This window comes from Mobula birostris, chromosome 18 (genome assembly GCF_030028105.1).
Source record: "Mobula birostris isolate sMobBir1 chromosome 18, sMobBir1.hap1, whole genome shotgun sequence".
Lineage (NCBI taxonomy): Eukaryota > Metazoa > Chordata > Chondrichthyes > Myliobatiformes > Myliobatidae > Mobula > Mobula birostris.
In genome coordinates, this window is record NC_092387.1 from 49,684,310 (window position 1) to 49,703,826 (window position 19,517).

Here is a 19,517-nt window from a genome sequence, read left to right on the forward strand (position 1 = left end):
GCTACCACAAAACAAATTTCACAATATACACTCTGGTGCTGTGTATTTAATATTCCAGTGATATTTGAGTAATATTGTTTGATTAAGCATTCTTTGTTGTTTACATTATTCATTATGGATTATATGTAAAACTATGTGAATGGCATACGTCATTACGCCACTATGTTGTTAATGTGCACATCTCACTAAGGTAAGAATGAAGTAGATACTCATCTTCCAGTTCCACATGCTTTTCCTTCAATTAGTTTTATGTTTTGGGCTAATAAAACATAACAGTGGCCATATGGAAGTTTTAAGTATGCACAAGATGACTACCTACATGTTGATGCACAGTGAGATTTTCAAGTTTAAAAAAAAGCACAGCATGGGTCTCTTCAGGAAGGGACAGAGATGGCTGAGTTAAAACAAAGGCAGAAAACAGGGAAAATTCACAGGTTCATAAACAGTGAGTACCAGCTGATAATAGTCATAATTTAAAAAAAACAGAAATGGCTGACTACATCAGAAGGATAGAAATGTTAGATTGCAGAAAAGATAACTGGTTGATGTATACTGAGCGAATTGAGCAGTATTTTGAAGGAAATGAAAAACTAGTGCCAGTTTTGCTAAATGCATTGGATGGAAAAGAATACAGTTTGCTTTGAAGTTTGACAGCTCTGGCCAAACCAGCTGAAATGAGATTTGCTGACATCATGAAAGTAATGCAGGAACACTTAGAGCCAAAACCATTGTTGATTGCAGAAAACTTTTGTTTTCATAAGCAGAATCAAAAGGAATGGCAGTCCATCTCAGTGTATGTGGCTGAATTGAAGAGATTGTACGAGCATTGCCAGCTCAGTCATGGGCTTAATGATGTACTAAATGATCATTTAGTTTATGGAATCTTACAATAAAGCATTCAAAAACTATTTCTAACTGAAGCACAACACATATTTAGAACAGCAGTCAGAAATGCAATTGAGTTGCAGTCAGGAATGAAAATGATTGTGAACAAAATTGTAATGTCTGGCTGAACAAATTATGTTACCATTGTGGCGGGAACTCACATACACCAGACCAGTGCAGATCTAAAAGCGAAACTTTCAGAAAATGCAACAAAGAGGACACATACCAAGAGCATGCTGGTCAGACAGAACTAAATGCACTGCACAGAGAAGAGAAAAAGATAAAAAGTCGAGTTGCAGTTTCAAACAGAACACTAATCTGCATGCTTTTGATGAAAAATCTGATAATGATGAGAGTGACACAGGACTGAGTGGTATTAAGATTTACAGTGTGAAAACCAACACGAGGCAACAAAATAGTTTACACCAGAAGTGAACAGCAAGATAATACAAATGGAATCGGACACTAGCTGTTTCAGTCATTCCACAAAATGAGTTTGAATGGCATTTCAAGGATACTGAAATAAACCCTGCAGATACGCTACTAAGAATTTATACTGGAGAAAAGATAAATTCTGTGGGAGTGACATTCGTAACAGTGAAATACAGCAACCAACAAGCCACATTGGGCTTGTCTGTGGTAAAAACAGAAGGACAAGCACTGTGGGGCCATGATTGGCTGAGTTAACTACAATTTGATTGGCGATGCATCCACCATTTGTGTGCCACATTCCCTGCAACAGAGTCAACTGAAAGCAAATTAAGAAAGGTACTCAGTGATGGTGTCAAGGATGGTATTGGGAACCTCAAAAATATCAAGTGTAAAATAGCGCTAATGAAAATCCCACGCCAAAGTTTTACAAAGCTCTTCCAGTTCCCTATACCATCCGCGATAAGATAGCCTCTGAACTCAATCACATGGAGGCTGAAGGAATTCTTTCCAAGATTGAGTGGAACCCATAGGCAATGCCAATGGTCCCAATATCCAAAAAGAATGGGTCTGTCAGGATCCGTGGTGATTTTAAGGTCACCATCAACCCAGTACTGAAAGTAGATCAATACCCTCTGCCGAGGATAGAGGATATCTTTGCAAATCTTTCCAGAGGGAAACACTTCAGCAAAGTGGACTTTGCTGAGGCCTTCCTACCGATGAAAATGGAAGAAGAATCCAAAGTTTTTCTCACCATAAACTCTCACAAAGGGCCCTTTCACTATAATAAAATTATTTTTGGAGTAGCATCTGCACCTGCATTTGCACTCTGCCAGAAAGCTATGGACCAGGTGCTGCAAAGCTGCCAGGCACTCTGTATTACCTGGCTGATATCATTGCTACCGGTAAGGATAACAAGAAACACCTCCAAAATCTCAAGGCAGTTTTAAAAAGATTAGAAGATTATGGGCTCAGGGCACAATGCAACAAGAGTGAATTCTTTAAACCATGCATCACTTACTGTGATCACACCATGGACACACGAGAATTACTCAAATGTGTCGAGAAAATTCAAGCAGTGGTGGATGCTCCGAGGCCGAAGGATGTGTCACATTTGTGGTCCTTTTTAGGATTTGTCAAATACAAATACAGGTTCCTGCCAAGCTTGGGTAATGTGTTTCACCCCTTGAACTAGGAATGGACAAAGCAAGGTAGCTTTCCAAAAAGTAAAGGAAATGGTGATGTCAGACACTGTGCTCACACATTGTCATCTACATTGTGCATTGAAGTTTGCCTGTGAGGCCTCACCATATGCTGTCGTGTTACATGTTATGAGTGAGGGACATGAACACACCATAGCCCCTGCATCCCATTTTTTCCTTACCGCTGCAGGGAAAAAATATACACAGATTGACAGCGAGGCCTTGAGTCTGGTTTGTGGTGTTAAACATATTAACCAGTACTTATATGGGAGAGAGTTTACCCTCGTTGCTAGTGTCCAGTTTCAATCCAGAGAAGGGTGTTTCACTAACAGCAGCAGCACAAATGCAGAGATGGGCTCTGTTTCCTGGGGGTCCCAAGTACAAGATCAAATTCAAAAGGACAACTAATCATGGAGATGTTGATGGATGTCCAATTTAGCCTTGGAAAAGGAAATATCTGAAAACTTGACAGAAGAGGACACTCCTCGAGGTATTCTCCCTGATGCAAATCAGAAGCCTCTCTATTATGGCAAAGGTGATCCAAAGGGAAGCCAGAAAAGACCCCACATTGTCTCAGGTGTGCTTGACAACCTAAAATGACAGGAAGTTGCAGCAGAAATCCCAGTTCCCCCTTGTTACCAGTGCGGGATGAACTTGCCCTTGAGGGGATTGAGTGCTGTACTATCCAAGCTGAGGGCTAAAGTGTTGGAGGAGCTACATGTCAGTCATCTAGGTGTGGTCAAAATGGAAGTGTTGGCTCAAAGCTTTGTCTGGTGACCCAGGATAAATCAGCAGATCAAGCAGCTTGCAATGCACTGTGTGGATGCCAACATGTCCAGAAGATGCCAAGAGCATGCCTCATCGTCCCTGGGAATGCCTGCGTTGCCCTAGCAGAGGATTCTTGTGAATTTTGCCAGACCATTCATGGGCACAAATTTCTTGGTAGCAGTCAATGCAGCTACAAATTGGTCTGAAGTCTTCCCAGTAGCCTCCACCAGATCCTCACACGTTTGTTGTGTTGAGAAGCCTCTTCTCAAGGGCCGGTATTCCAGAACACTTAGTCAGTGTCAACAGACCACAGTTTGTTGCTGAACAGTTTCAGTCATTCCTGAAAATGAATGGACTAAGACATACTACATTTGCACTGGACCACCCAGCAACAAATGGCTTAATGAAAAGGTTTGTCCGGGGTCTAAGGAACACACGGTGAGCAATGTCAGCAGAACACACTACACAGATACTGACTCAGAAGTTTGCCAGTTTCCTCCTCGCATTTCGCAGTGCAGCACACTCCACAACCAACAACTCACCAGGAGTTCTGTTTCTGGTTCGTTCTTTGCACTCATATTTGGATCTCCTCAAACCCAATCTCAGACGAATTGTACAGGACAAACAGCCGAGGCAAATTGCTTAGGAGGTTCAATGTTTCACTCCTAGACAAGCAGTCCTGGCGAGCAGCTACAGAGATGATCAAAAGTGAGTACCTGGATGCCAAGAGCTGTCAGAACCACTTCCTTCAGTCCCAAAGTCAACTCTTCTACAGCTAACACAGAGGAGGCCCCAGACCCTGAGACTGTGTCACAGCCACAAGTCTCACCTGACAAGCAGAGTGTCAGAAAAGGTGTTATTCCACAAACGTAAGAAATCCTCCACAGCAATTAAACCTTCAGGCCTGAAAGGAACAATTTAGAATTTACTATGCTGTGAATGTCTGTATCATAGTTGTTTTATACAGTGTACTGTGTGTATAGTTGAGATGTATTCTATAATGAGTGGGAGTTTTCAGCTAAGCAGGGAGGAGTGATGTGTATTTAATATTTCAGTAATATTGCAAATATATTGTTTAATTAAACATTCTTTTCTGTTTACATAATTCATTACAGGTTATATGATGAAGTGTGTGAATGGTACACGTCATTATGCCACCACATCATAAATGTGTGCAAGTCACTGAAGTACGAATGAAGTAGAAACGCATCTCCCAGTTCCCCGTGTTTTTCTTTTGATTAGTTTTATGTTTTGGAGTTAGAAAACATAACAAGTGGCCACTCTTCTTAGCTACACCTTCTCATTAATGCAAATAACTAATCAGCCAATCATATGGCAGCAACTCAATGCATAAAAGCATCCAAATATGGTGAAGAGATTCAGTTGTTATTCAGACCAAACATCAGAAGGGGGAAGGAATGTGATCTAAGTGACTTTGACCATGCTGCCAGATGGGATGGTTTGAGTATCTCAGAAACTGCTGATCATGCACCAACAATCTCTGGAGTTTACACAGAATGGTGCAAAAAATGAAAATCATGCAGTGAACAGCTGTGGGTAAAAATGCCTTGTTAATGAGAGACATCAGAGAAGAATGTCCAGACTGGTTGCAGCTGACAAAAAGGTGACATTACCTCAAATAACCACACATTACAAGGGTGGTGTGCAGAAGAGCATTTCTGAATGCACAAGGTGTCGAAACTTGAGGTGGATGGGCTAGAGCAGCAGAAGACCAAGAACGTAAAGTGGCCACTGAGTGTATATTATTCCTGATTCTGATCCCCTCCCTTGAATGCTGTGGTAGTAAAGATCAAGAGCTGTAAACAGTACCAGCTTTCAATCACCAGTTTCAAACTGTTGCATGAACATTGACTCATGTTTTGCTTTTGGTTGTGAGATTTTACTTCTTCAGCACTTTTATTCAAAAGGTCAGAACATGGAGGGTTTCAGTTGTGATTTCTGCTGCTGAAAGATTCAGATGGTTTCAGTTCACATAGAAGTCAGAGGGGCGTTGTGGTGTGATCTTGGGCGCAGAATCGGTACCTGGAGTATTGTTCCAAATAGACCTGGAATAATGCAGGGAAAAAAAGCATCGCCAGGACTGAAGTACAAAATCAGAGGGAGTGAGACTAATTGAAGAGCGTGTTCAAAGCAGTGCAATCACTTGAGTTGAAGACAATATTCTCCTAAGGGGTTGTCTATTTGTGGGTCCTTGGGTGGCTGTGGAGGCCAGTCTGGGATCTACATGTTCTGGTACAGTGTGGGAAAAGAAAGTGGTGGCGATGGTTGGGTATTTTAGCTGTTCATTCTCTTTCTTTCACGCTCGAAGAGCTAGCTTAGGCACAGTGTATCTGTATCTGTGGCTAACCTATGCCCTGTTTCCTGCAGGTGACAACTACAGTACTTGTACATATTTTGGATGAGAATGACAATCACCCAGTGTTCCACCAACAACAGTACGACATCACCTTGGACGAAGGGCCATCAAGCTTGAATTCTTTCACTGTAATTGTGAATGCAACAGATCAGGATGAAGGGCCCAATGGAACCATTACGTACGCAATTGTGGAAGGGAATATCGATAACACATTCACTGTCCACAGTGTCACAGTGAGTAGTAAACAGTGAAAAATTCCATTTATACAAACCTATCACAAATACAATCAGAGTACAGAAAAAATATTAAAACAATCATATTAGAGGTGCAACATGGATGAATTGACAGCACAAATAGTTACAAATCAGTCTGACCCAAATGTCATTTTGGAAACAAGGCTTCAGGCTAATCAAAAACATAAAAGATTTTGCCAGTGCTGGAACTCCAGAGAAACATGTACAAAATGCTGGAGGAGCTCAGCAGGTCAGGCAGCATCTCTGGAGAGGAATAGAGACAATGTTTTGAAGCAAGACCCTTCATCAGGACTGAAGGGTCTCAGCTGGAAGCATAGGCTGTTATTAATTCCTCTCCTTAGACGCTTCCTGACCTGCTCAGTTCCTCCAGCATTTTGTGGGTGTTACTGCAGGCTAATCAAAGTAGGGATCTCAGTATTTAATGTTCAGGAAGGACACACAAAGAGAAAAGGAAATGGGGTTTTGTGGTTCATAAGAAAGGATGTTGTTAGAATATTGGAGGCAGGTCTTGGTTTTTTAGATTGTGATATAAGAATTAGAATTGTTTCAAGTGGAGGTGAGCAGCAGGAGGGCGAGAGAACATTGATGAGAGTTGTTTACAATGCTTGTGATGTTTATAACGACAATGATGCAAGATGGGTAATCATGGTGGACTTTAAATGAAAATAATAAAAACTGCAAACACGAGGAAATCTGCAGATGCTGGAATTTCAGGCAACACACATAAAAATTGCTGGTGAACGCAGCAGGCCAGGCAGCATCTATAGGAGGAAGTACAGTCAACGTTTCGGGCCGAGACCCTTCATCAGGACTAACTGAAAGAAGAGATAGTAAGAGATTTGAAAGTGGGAGGGGGACGGGGAGATCAGAAATGATAGGAGAAGACAGGAGGGGGAGGGATGGAACTAAGATGGAAAGTTGATTGGCAAAAGGGATATGAGAGGATCATGGGTCGGGAGGCCCAGGGAGAAAGAAAGGGGGAGTGGGGAAGCCCAGAGGATGGGCAAGGAGTATAGTGAGAGGGACAGAGGGAGAAAAAGGAGAGAGAGGGAAAAAAAATTAATAATAAATAAATAAATAATGTATGCGATACGAAGGAGAGGTGGGGCATTAACAGAAGTTAGAGAAGTCAATGTTCAGACCATCAGGTTGGAGGCTACCCAGACGGAATATAAGATGTTGTTCCTCCAACCTGAGTGTGGCTTCATCTTGATAGTAGAGGAGGCTGTGGATAGACATATCAGAATGGGAATGGGAAGTGGAATTAAAATGTATGGCCACTGGAAGATCCTGCTTTTTCTGGCAGACAGAGTGTAGGTGTTCTGCAAAACGGTCTCCCAGCCTGTGTTGGGTCTCGCCAATATATAGAAGGCCGCATCAGGAGCACCAGACGCAGTATATCACCCCAGCCAACTCACAGGTGATGTGTCGTCTCACCTGGAAGGACAGTCTGGGGCCCTGAATGGTGGTGAGGGAGGAAGTGTAAGGGACTCCCTCCCGGCACTTATCCTTGTAAGCGGAACAAGTGCTACACAGGTGAACGGGATCCCACCACAAAGCACATCTTTCCCTCCCCCCTTCTCTCTGCTTTCCGCAGGGATTGATCCCTATGCAACTCCCTTGTCCATTCGTCCCCCCCATCCCTTCCCACCGATCTCCCTCCCAGCACTCATCCTTGTAAGCGGAACAAGTGCTACACATGCCCTTACCCTTCCTCCCTTACCACCATCCAGGGCCCCAGACAGTCCTTCCAGGTGAGGCAACACTCCACCTGTGAGTCTGCTGGGGTGATATACTGCGTCCGATGCTCCCGATGCTTCTATATATTGACGAGATCCGACGCAGGCTGGGAGACCGTTTCACTGAACACCTACACTCTGTCCACCAGAGAAAGCAGGATCTCCCTGTGGCCACACATTTTAATTCCACGTCCCATTCCCATTCTGATATGTCTATCCACGGCCTCTTCTACTGTCAAGATGAAGCCACACTCAGGTTGGAGGAACAACATCTTATATTCCGTCTGGGTAGCCTCTAACCCGATGGCATGAACATTAACTTCTCTAACTTCCGCTAATGCCCCACCTCCCCTTCATACCCCATCCGTTATTTGTTTGTTTGTTTATTTATTTATTATTTCTCTCTCTCTCCTCTCTCCCTCTCCCTCACCCTCTCCCTCCCTCCCTCCTTTTTCTCCCTCTGTCTCTCTCACTATACTCCTTGCCCATCCTCTGGGTTTTCCCCCCCTCCCCCTTTTCCTTCTCCCCGGACCTCCTGTCCCATGATCCTCTCATATCCCTTTTGCCAATCACCTGTCCAGCTCTTGGCTCCTTCCCTCCCCCTCCTGTCTTCTCCTATCACTTTGGATCTCCCCCTCCCCCTCCCACTTCCAAATCTCTTACTAGCTCTTCCTTCAGTTAGTCCTGAGGAAGGGTCTCGGCCTGAAACGTCGACTGCACCTCTTCCTAGAGATGCTGCCTGGCCTGCTGCGTTCACCAGCAACTTTGATGTGTGTTAATAAAAACTGCAGATGCTGCAAATCTGATATGGAAACAGAATATACTGGAAAATGTCAGCATGTCAAGCAGTATCTGTAGGAGGAGAAACAGTTAATGTTTCAGGTTGAAGACCCTTCATCAGAGTTCTGATGGAAACTAAGACCTCAAATATTTCTGTGGGCAGTGCAGTAGCGTAGATAGGCAGCATGGTAGCATGCGTGGGTGGTACGGTAGATAGCAACCTGCATGATGCCATCATGGCACCAGTGACGAGTGTCAGGTTCAGATCTGCTGCTGTCTGTGAAGTGTATGCATATTCTCCTCATGACTGTATAGGTTTCCTCTGGGCACTCCGGTTTCATCCCACATTCCAAAGACTTACAGATTGGTTAGTCAGTTGGTCACATGGGTACAATTGGGCTGAGTGGGCCCGTTACCGTGCTGATTCTCTAAATAAATTGCAGTTTCTGAATGATAGACTGACACTGTGTAAATTAATGTGAATGCTAACAATTAATTCCTAGAGTACATATGATATAAATGTCCACTTCAGTATGTTGAGGAACTGACTGGGGACAAGGAAATTTTAGATGTCATAAAGGAGCTTGTAGGAAAGAGCAATTTTTACAACAAATTTTGAACTGAAGTAGTTTGTTCTGACACCAGGGTTTTGATCTAAACAAAGGAAAAGGGTTTGGAGACTTGTGTGCCTCAGTGATCCAGGGAGTTATGTTGGCTGGAGTCAGGGCCCTGTACTTTGAGTTTTGGTAGGGTCATCCATGCTAAACAGGTCAAAGGGCAGAGACTAAACTCCACTAGTCCTCAAGGTTCATGGGTTCAGCTGAGGGTTCACAATCCTGACTGGTCAAGAAAATTGTTACGCAACCAGCAATGAAGAATCTTTCTATATTTAGAAACATAGAAAACCTACAGCACAATACAGGCCCTTTGGCCCACAATGCTGTGCCGAACATGTTCTTACTTTAGAAATTACCTAGGGTTACCCACAGCTCTCTATTTTTCTCAGCTCCATGTACCTATCGAAGAGTCTCTTAAAAGACCCTATTGTATCCGCCTCCACCATCATCGCCGGCAGCCCATTCCACGCACTTGCCACTCTATGCGTAAAAAAACTTAACCCTGACATCTCCTCTGTACCTACTTCCAAGCACCTTCAAACTGTGCCCTCTCATGTTAGCCATTTCAGCCCTGAGAAAAAGCCTCTGACTATCCACATGATCAATGCTTCTCATCATCTTATACACCTGTATCAGGTCACCTCTCATTCTCCATCACTCCAAGGAGAAAAGACCAAGTTCATACAACATAGTCTCATAAGACGTGGTCACCAATCCAGGCAACATCCTTGTAAATCCTACGCCCTTTCTATAGTTTCCACATCCTTCCTGCAGTGAGGTAACCAGAACTGAGCACAGTACCCCAAGTGAGGTCTGACCAGCTGTAATTTGTGGGCGATGGTATGAACAGACAGAGATGAAGGACCTTCATTGCTGCCCTAAGCACCAGTTGTGTAACAGACAAGAAATAATGCTTGGATGCTGTCCAAGTTGCATGCCATCTTGGACAATGTCTTCCATCCACTACATAATGTACTGGTTGGGCACAGGAGTACATTCAGCCAGAGACTCATTCCACCAAGATGCAACACAGAGCATCATAGGAAGTCATTCCTGCCTGTAGCCATCAAACTTTACAACTCAGATGCCCTGAGCCAATAGGCTGGTCCTGGACTTATTTCCTGGCATAATTTACATATTACTATTTAATTATTTATGGTTTTATTACTATTTAATTATGGTGCAACTGTAACGAAAACCAATTTCCCCTGGGATCAATAAAGTATGACTATAACTACTATGATTACTATGACTAAATAAAAGGAAACTGTGAAGGTGTAAGAACCAGTCTGGCTGTGGTTTCTGAGAAAACTGTATTGAGGTGCCTGTCAACAGACAGACACTGGTTAGCATTTCAGGAGCTAAAGTACAATTTGCAGCAACTAAGCATTCCTTTGCAGCACTAAGCAACAGCAGGAAAAGTGGTCCCACCATGGATTACAGGAGAAATTAAAGATAGTGTGAAGGAAAGTTCATAACATTGGCAGAAACTGGAGGACGAAGAGTGCTTTAGAATTCAACAAAGGATGACTAAGAAATTGATCAAGAAAGGGAAAGCGGAATATGAGTGTAAACTAGTGAGAATCATTGAAAGAGGCTAGAAGAGTTTCTTTAGGTAGTTGTTATTTATTTATTTATTGAGATACAATGTGGAATAGGCCCTTCAAGCCACACGGTCCAGCAATCCCCTGATTTTATCCTAGCCCAGTCACAAGATAATTTACAATGACCAATTAACCTACCAACTGACACTTCTCTGGACTGTGGGAGGAAACCGGAGCACCCAGCAGAAACCCACACGGTCACAGAGAGAATGTACAGGCAGCAGCAGGAACTGATCCTGGATTCTTAAGACCACAAGATATAGGAACAGTATTAGGCCATTTGGCCCACCTAGTCCACTCTGCCATTTCACGATCACAATTTTCCGCTCAGCCCCAGTCTCCTGCCTTCTCCCTGTAACCCTTCATGCCCTGACCAATCAAGAATTTATCTACCTCTGCCCTAAATGTACATAAAGACTTTGCCTACATAGCTGTCGGTGGCAAAGAATTCCACAGATTCACCACTCTCTGGCTAAAGAAATTCCTCCTCATCTCCACTCTGAAAGGAGAACCCTCTATTCTGAGGCTGTGTCCTCTGGTCTTAGACTCTCCTACCACAGGAAACATCCTCTCCACATCCACTCTATCAAGGCTTTTCACGATTTGATAGGTTCCAATAAGGTCACCCCTCATTCTTCTGAATTCTAATGAATACAGGCCCAGAGCCATCAAACACTCTTCATATGACAGGACATTCAATCCTGGAATCAATTCCATGAACTTCCTTTGAACCCTGTCCAGTTTCAGCACATTGTTTCTTTGATAAGAGGCCCAAAACTGCTCACAATACACCAAGTGAGCCCTCACCAGTGCATTATAAAGTCTCAACATTACATCGTTGTTTTTATATTGAAATAAATGCTAACATTGCATTTGCCTTCCTCACCACAGACTCAACCTGTAAATTAACGTTTTAAGGAATCCTGCACAAGGACTCCCAAGTCCCTTTGCACCTCAGTTTTTTGTTTGTATTTTCTCTCCAGTCGCCTGTACGGTAAAATGGTGTGCTAACCACAACACTGCCATGCCACCCTAAGGATCTGTGAGGTAAATGTTGGTCTCTTACACACAGTAGATTTTATAGCCATGGAGATAGAAAATGACAGAGAAATTAAACAATTATTTTATGTCAGTCTTCAAGGAAGGAGGTGCATAAAACACCTAGGGATATTGGGAAGCAATGGTTCAGTGTAAACCATGATATCAGAGTAATTAGTATTATTCAAATATTCAGTTTGTGAGATTAATGATTCTGGAACTGGTAAATCCAAAGGAGCTGATCATATGCAGACCAGAAGGAGTGATTATGAAGATAATGAATCCTCTGGGTATCGTCTTTCAAAGTTCAATAGGTTCTGCAATGATCTTTGCAGACTGGAGCAAAGCAATGTGACACCACTATATAAGATAAGAATGGGGAAATTCTGACCCATTAGGTAGTCTAGCAGTTGGGAAAATACCGCAATCTATATTAAAAGATATGATAATAAGGCTTGTCGAAAATAATGATATGACTGATCAAAACCTACTCAGATTTCTAAAGGGGAAATGATTATTCATGTTTCATGAATCCATCAAAGTTCTTTGAAGATATGATGAGTTGTAGCAATGAAGGATATAGTGGATTTTGACTGTCAATTGGGTCTACACAGGTAGTTGCTGAACAAATTTGGAGCACATGGAATTGGGAGTAACACACTGGCATGGTTTGAAAGTTGGTTAATAGAAAGCAAATAAGAATAAATCAGTTCTTCTTGGGTTGCCAGGCCATGACTGGTGGAATACTGCAGGGATCTGGCCATTCATTACCCATTTCAGCAATTGACATAGATTAATGTAATGTGTCCAAGTTTGCTGATGACTCAAAACTGAATATGTGAGCAGTTATGACATGAAGAAGCTTCAAGAGAATATATGAAAAGCTAAATGAGTGGGCAACTTCATGTTAGATGTGAACTAGAGAAAGGGAAAATGTTATATTGTTCAAAAGAAAAGATTAATACCAAGTACTTTTTGAAGAATAACAGACCCGAGATGAGTTTATATTTACAGAGACCTAGATACACAGGTTACGAAAAGCTGACATCAATGAGCTGCAGAGAGTTAAGAGAACAAATGATGTTTTGACCTCCATTGTAAGAGGATTTAAAGATAAATGTAGGGATTATAAATTGTAATATTATAATTACATAGGGCTTTGACCAGTTCAGACAGAGTATTTTTCACATTAAAAATAAGGTATATACATGTTGCAGGAAGAGAATCAGAATCAGGTTTAATATCACCAGCGAATGTTGTGAAATTTGTTAACTTAGCAGCAGCAGTACAATACATGATAAATATAGAACAAAAAACTAAATTAGTCTATATAATATGTATATATACATAATAAATAGTTCAATAAATAATTAGTGCAAAAATAGAAACAAAAAACTCATAAGGTTGCATTCATGGATTCAAAGTCCATTTAGAAATCGGATGGCAGAGGGGAAGAAACTGTTCCTGAATCATTGAGTGTGTGCCTTCAGGCTTCTGTACCTCCTTCCTGATGGTAACAATGAGAAGAGGGCATGTCCTGGGTGGTGGTGGTCCTTAATAATTGATGCTGCCTTTCTGAGGCACCGCTCCCTGAAGATGTCTTGGATACTATGGAGGCTAGTACCCATAATGGAGCTGACTAATTTTACAACTCTCTGCAGCTTACTTGATCATGTGCAGTAGACCCCCATCCCATACTAGTGATGCAGCCAGTCAGAATACTCTCTGCGGTACATCAGTCAAAGTTTTTGAGTGTTTAAAGTGTAAACCAAATCTCCTCAAACTCCAAATGCAATATAGCTGCTGTCTTGCAGCAAAGAGTGCAGCAAATATTTATTAGATGGTTTCCTGAGATGCAGCTGTATAAAACTCTGGTTAGGGCACACCTGGAGTATTGTAATCACAAAGGAGAGTAAATCTGCAGATGCTGGGAATCCAAGCAACACACGCAAAATGCTGGAGGCTGTTGAGTTGTGTGTGTTGCTTGGAGTATTGTGTTCAGTTCTGCTCACATCATTATAAAAAAGATACAGAAGCTTTAAAGAGGGTGCAGAGAAGATTTACAGGTATGCTGCTTGAATTAGAGAACATGTTTTTTGAGGAAAGATTGGGCGAACTTTGGAGCAAGGGAGGATGAGGGTGACTTGATGGAGGTGTATGAAGTTATGTGAGGCATAAATGAAGTGGACAGCCAGGACCTTCTTCCCAGGGTGACTATGGCCAGTATTTTAGAACATCCATTTAAGGTGAGTGGAGGAAAGTTCAGAGGTATCTTGATTACACAGAATGTGATGGGTGTCTGAAACACACTGCACAGGTGGTAGAAGCTAATACAATACATTTAGAATGCTCTTAGAGAGGCACACAGACATAAGAAAAAATGGAGGGTTATGGTCTGTATCGGAGGGAGGGATTAGATTAATCATTGAGTATGTTTATGTAGATCAGTACAACATCATGGGGTAAAGGGCCCATATTGTGTCATACTGTCTCTATGTTCTGTCTCTTCTAAGAGGAGGAATTGAGTAGGATAAGTCTTTATTCTTTTTGAGTTGAGAAGAATGAGAGCTGACCTTAATACAATCTGTCAAGGGCCAACAAGGCAGATTCAGGGTTGAAGTTTCCTTTAATTGTGGAGTCCAAGATCACAAAATAAGAGGTAGACCATTTAGGGTTGAAATGAGAATTTCTTCAGTTGGAGTTCAAAAATTTCTGAGATTTTCTACCCAGAACAGGTGGATGTTTGATCATTAATTTCTTCCAAAGCTATGATCAGTAAATTTCCGGATATGTTGTCAAGATGTGGGCAGGAAAGTGTGTTAGAAAATCACACTCCTATTCTGACGTACAGGTATACATTTTTTCTGATATGAATAATACTTTTGATTTATGTAATTCTACTTATAAAATATTAGAAGAATGCAGCATGGGCTGCTATTTATTAATATAACGGGTGACTTGTCCTTTTTTTGTTGTATTAAGGTCGTAAACTAAGATTTCATCTGTACGTTGAATAAATGCAGTTATGTTATTTTGTTGGTCAAGGGTCAAATCAGGGCAGTGAAAGAACTGGACTATGAGGTGTCCCATGGCCGATACACACTCATCGTTACAGCCACTGACCAGTGTCCGAACCTTGTATACCGTCTGACCTCCACCACCACAGTAAGTGCTTTTGAATAAAGGCAATGGCTTGTATGCAAATTGCACTGAAGAAATACTTTGATAGAAGACCCACCATCTGTTCCACAGTGTCTTCCATTCTGATATGGTTATTTAGCTGAGATGATAAAGAAATAATTTATGGAATGATTCCTGGTTAAATTTAAGATTCCACAGGTTAAGTTATAAAGAGAGATTACAAAATGAGATGAGATGAATTAGCATTGAATTTTCTGGAATTTGCAAGATCAGGAAATCATGTGATCTAAATTTTCCAAATTAAGAGGAAATCAGTAGATATGAAATCTTTCCACAGAAATTGAAAATTCATGAAGGGCCTTTGAATCCGGAAATACCAGCATGCATGGGGTGGTAGAATTTTGGAACCAATGCCTACAAATAACAGTCTTACTAGTCACTGCAAATTTTAAATCAAACATCAATGTATTTTATCAAGATCAAGAGGAAAGGAGTGGTGGTGTGAAAGGCTAGGAATTAAGGTGTGGAGGATAGGAAGTAAAGTTAGGAGATAGATCAGCAATTGCCCTGTTGAATATTAGTACAGACTCACAGCAATAAATGTCTGCTTATTCTGATGTACCAGCAACAAAAGGAAGTGCACTGAGCCAACTTGTTACTAATATTTTCCATTCTATGATATTCATTAATTGTTCTAATCTACGGCCTTTTTTGGTGAGTTTATGAATCTCATGACAAGTTGGGCAGACTCTCCTTCAAGTGCATCTCTGCCACAAAGTACACAAGGGTACAGAGCTGTCCCAAGAGAAGAAGTCTACAACTGACAGAGATGAAACGTCCATCACTAGATTTTTTTAACTAGTTTACAGCTAGCGCTGTGACCCTGTGCAACAAGTGCTTTTCTATTAAGAAGTGTGTTCCAACATTTGAGCTTCTCTAGAAATGTTATATCCTGGCCTTGAAGCATTGCTGAGCAGCTAAGAGGACATCTCTCTGGCAAAGTTACTGACTGACATGCTGCTGTATTAGATGGATTCACAATAGCTGGGGGCAGCAGTAGCCATTATGACTTAATTTGGGGGTCACATGACTGTAAGTCAACATCCTGCAGCACAAGACTAGTGTGCATAATTTATCTGATGTTCCTGTGTACTGCAGAGGAGAAGTTGTAGTACTGGAAGTAGCCTGCTTTGGATCAGACAACAGCTCAAATCAGTATTCCGAGTGGTGGAAGAGTTTTAGAAGAGCTTACAGAGAGTACCCCACCCCAAACAGAGCTCTCAATGAATCCCACTAAAATTCTTACATGTTACCTGTACAACCTTGATCCCATCTCTCGTAGACATTTCTCTACAACATTAGAGAAAGAAGGGTAATCTTGCATTTAAAAAGCACATCACAAAGCATATTGTCATCCCAAAACTTTTCACTGTCAGTGAAGTCATGTCACCTTCTGAACATAACAAGATCACACAAACAGCATTATCAGAGATGTCTTCAAATGAAGACTTGAGAGACTGCAGATACTAGAATTTGGAGCAACAAGCAAAGTACTGGAGAATTCAGTTAAGTCAAGCAGCATCTGTGGAGGGGGGGGGGGGAAGCATCTGTTGCTGTTTTGGGCCCAAGCACTCTGTCACTCCCGATGCATGATTTTGACCAGAAATATCAACAAATACTTTTCACCCCCAGAATTCCTCCGGCAGATTGTTTGTTGCTATATTTTCAAATTATGTTGGCTGGTTACACTTTGGAGTATCTCACTGTTTGGAGACTGGGGCTTGAACTCATGGCTCGGAGGTGAGAGTGCTCCCAGTGAAACACAAGTTGCATTATTTAGACCATGTGTCTGAGAATGTTTCTTCTATGCACAACCACCAACACTGGCTGCCAACAATTAATCAAATAAAGACTGTAGAAAATATGTAAACTAAACTACCTTGACAACTATCAATATGGTACTCTTCAAGAGAAATTATTGTCACAGAAGGTGCTTCACAGCTGTGCCATCCAAATGTGAAGACATTTAAGATAGTTCCACTTCCCAGCTTCTCAGCTCTATAGGTTACAGATCAGAGATTACAGACTAAATTCAAAATTCAAAGTAAATTTATTATCCAAGTACATACATTCTGAGAAGAGAGGCTTCAGTCAGAGAAAGTAAAGAAAAGTAAAGCTCTAGATTAAGTTTTTTTTTCCTCCTTGCCTTCCTTATATATGTTCAGTTAGGGCAGTGGAGATGCCAGGCAGGATAATGGAATTCTCCTCTTGCAGGATGTGGGAAGGCAAGAAGCTGCAGCTTCTAACAATCCACGTTATGTGGGAGGGTGAACAGCCAGAGGTCATGGTCCAAATAGGTACCAATGATATGGGTAGGACAAGTGACAAGGTTCTGCATAGGGAGTTCAGGGAGTTAGGTGTTAAGTTAAAGGGCAGGACCTCCAGGGTTGTGATCTCAGGATTGCTATCCATGCAACACAGTAGTGAGGCCAAAACTTGGAAAATTATGCAGTATAATATGTGGCTAAGGAGTTGTCGTAGGAGGGAGGGTATAAGATTTTTGGATCAGTGGGCTCTCTTCCAGGGAAGGTGGGACCTGTACAGAAGGGACAGTTTGCACCTGAATTGGAGGGGTACTAATATCCTAGCGGGAAGATTTGTTAATGCTGCACGGTGAAATATAAACTGGAGTTGCAGGGGGATGGCAGAGTGCCAAAACAGTTAGTAGAGAGGTTGTGGAGGCAGATGTTGGTAATACTTCAGACAAAGTTAGGAATCAAAAGGTTGAGCATGGTGCGTATATTTTAATATAAGAAGTACTGTATCGTAGGAAAGGCAGATGAATTTGAGGTAGCTAGTTTACAAAAAGAGGCAATGTAAAGTGAGGAGAGGCTGTTGATAGGGAAAAATTGCAGTCAACAGGATGAGTCCCAATGTAAAAGTTAGACAAAATCAATAAGGGTGAATACAGGACTGAAGCAGTTATATTTGAATGTGCGCAGTATACGGAATAAGGTAGATGAACTTGTAGCACAGTTGCAGATTGTCATGTATGATGTTGTGGGCATCACTGAATCATGGCTGAAAGAAGTTTATAACTGGGAGCTTAGCGTCCAAGGATACACATTGTATTGAAGACTAGCAGGAAGGCTGGAGGGTGGGGGTTGTTGCTCTGTTGGTAAGAAATAAAATAAAATCATTAGAAAGAGGCAACATAGGGTCACAAGGTATTGAATCATTGTGGACAGAGCTAAAGAACTCTTAAGCGTAAAAAGACTCTGATAGGAGTTTATACAGACTCCCAAACAATAGTAAGGATGTGGTTTATAAGTTACAATGGAAGATAGAAAATACATGCCAAAAGGGCAATGTTCTAACAGTCATGTGGGATTTCAATATGCAAGTAGATTGGGAAAATCAGGTTGGTGCTGGATTCCAAGAGGGGGAGTTTTTAGAATGCCTATGAGATGGCTTTTTAGAGCAGCATGTGTTTGAGCCCTCTAGGGGATCAGCTATTCTGGATTGGGTGTTGTGCAATGAACCAGAACTGATTAGAGAGCTTAAGGTAAAAGAACCCTTAGGGGAAAGTGATCATAATATGACCAACTTCACCCTGAAATTTGAGAGGGAGAAGCTAAAGTCAGATGTATCAATATTACAGAGGCATGAGAGAGGAATTGGCGAGAATTGATTGGAAAATAACCTTGACAGGAGTGACAGCAGAGCAGCTGGAATTTCTAGAAACAATTCAAAAGACACAGGATACCTTCATCCCAAAGCGGAAGAAGTATTCTAAAGGCAAGATGACACTACCATGGCTAACAAGAGAAATCAAAGCCAACATAAAAGCCAAAAAGAGGGCATATACTGGAGCAAAAATTAGCAGGAAGTTAGAGGATTGGGAATCTTTTAAAAACCAACTTAAGGCAACTAAAAAAGTTATTAGGAAGATAAAACTGGAATACAAAAGTATGCTAACCAACAATAATAAAGACAATACTAAAATTTTCTTCAGATACATGAAGTGTAAAAAAGAGATAAAAGTGGATATCGGACTGCTGGAAAATGATGCTGGAGAGGTAGTCATGGCGGACAAGGCAATGGCGGATGAACTGAATAAGTATTTTGCATCAGTCTTCACGGTGAAAGGCACTAGCAGTATGGTGGAAGTTTCAGGTGTCAGAGGTTATGAAGTGTGTGAAGTTACCATAACTAGAGAGAAGGTTCTTGGGAAACTGAAAGGTCTGAAAGTCTGATAAGTCACTTGGATCAGATGGTGTACCTCCCAGGTTCTGAAAGAGATGGCTGAGGAGATCATGAGGCATTAGTAATGATCTTTCAAGAATCACTAGATTCTGGAATGGTTCCAGAAGGCTGGCAAATTGCAAATGTCACTCCACTCTTCAAGAAGGGAGAGAGGCAGAAGAAAGGAAACTTATAGGCCAGTTAGTCTGACCTCAGTGGTTGGGAAGATGTTGGAGTTAATTATTAAAGATGAGGTCTCAGGGTACTTGGAGGCAAATGATAAAATAGGCTGTAGTCAGTTTGGTTACCTCAAGGGAAATCCTGTTGGAATTCTTTGAAGAAATAACAAGCAGGATCAGCAAAAGAGAATGGGTTGATGTTGTGTACTTGGATTTTCATAAGGCCTTTGACAAGGGGCCATACATGAGGCTGCTTAAC

The 19,517-nt window shown here is 41.7% G+C and overlaps 2 protein-coding genes across 9 annotated transcripts in view; one reads left to right on the top strand and one right to left on the bottom strand.

Annotated features, from left to right (window-relative positions):
- cdh23 (cadherin-related 23) overlaps positions 1 to 19,517 on the top strand; it is a 1,156,658-nt gene that overhangs the window by 1,030,809 nt on the left and 106,332 nt on the right. For all 8 annotated transcript variants that reach the window (XM_072282605.1, XM_072282606.1, XM_072282607.1 and 5 more), the window contains exons 37-38: positions 5,673 to 5,894; positions 14,739 to 14,858. In XM_072282605.1, the coding sequence (XP_072138706.1) occupies positions 5,673 to 5,894; positions 14,739 to 14,858 (342 nt within the window). The remainder of the gene's footprint in view (positions 1 to 5,672; positions 5,895 to 14,738; positions 14,859 to 19,517) is intronic.
- vsir (V-set immunoregulatory receptor) overlaps positions 1 to 19,517 on the bottom strand; it is a 126,540-nt gene that overhangs the window by 100,650 nt on the left and 6,373 nt on the right. The window lies entirely within an intron of this gene.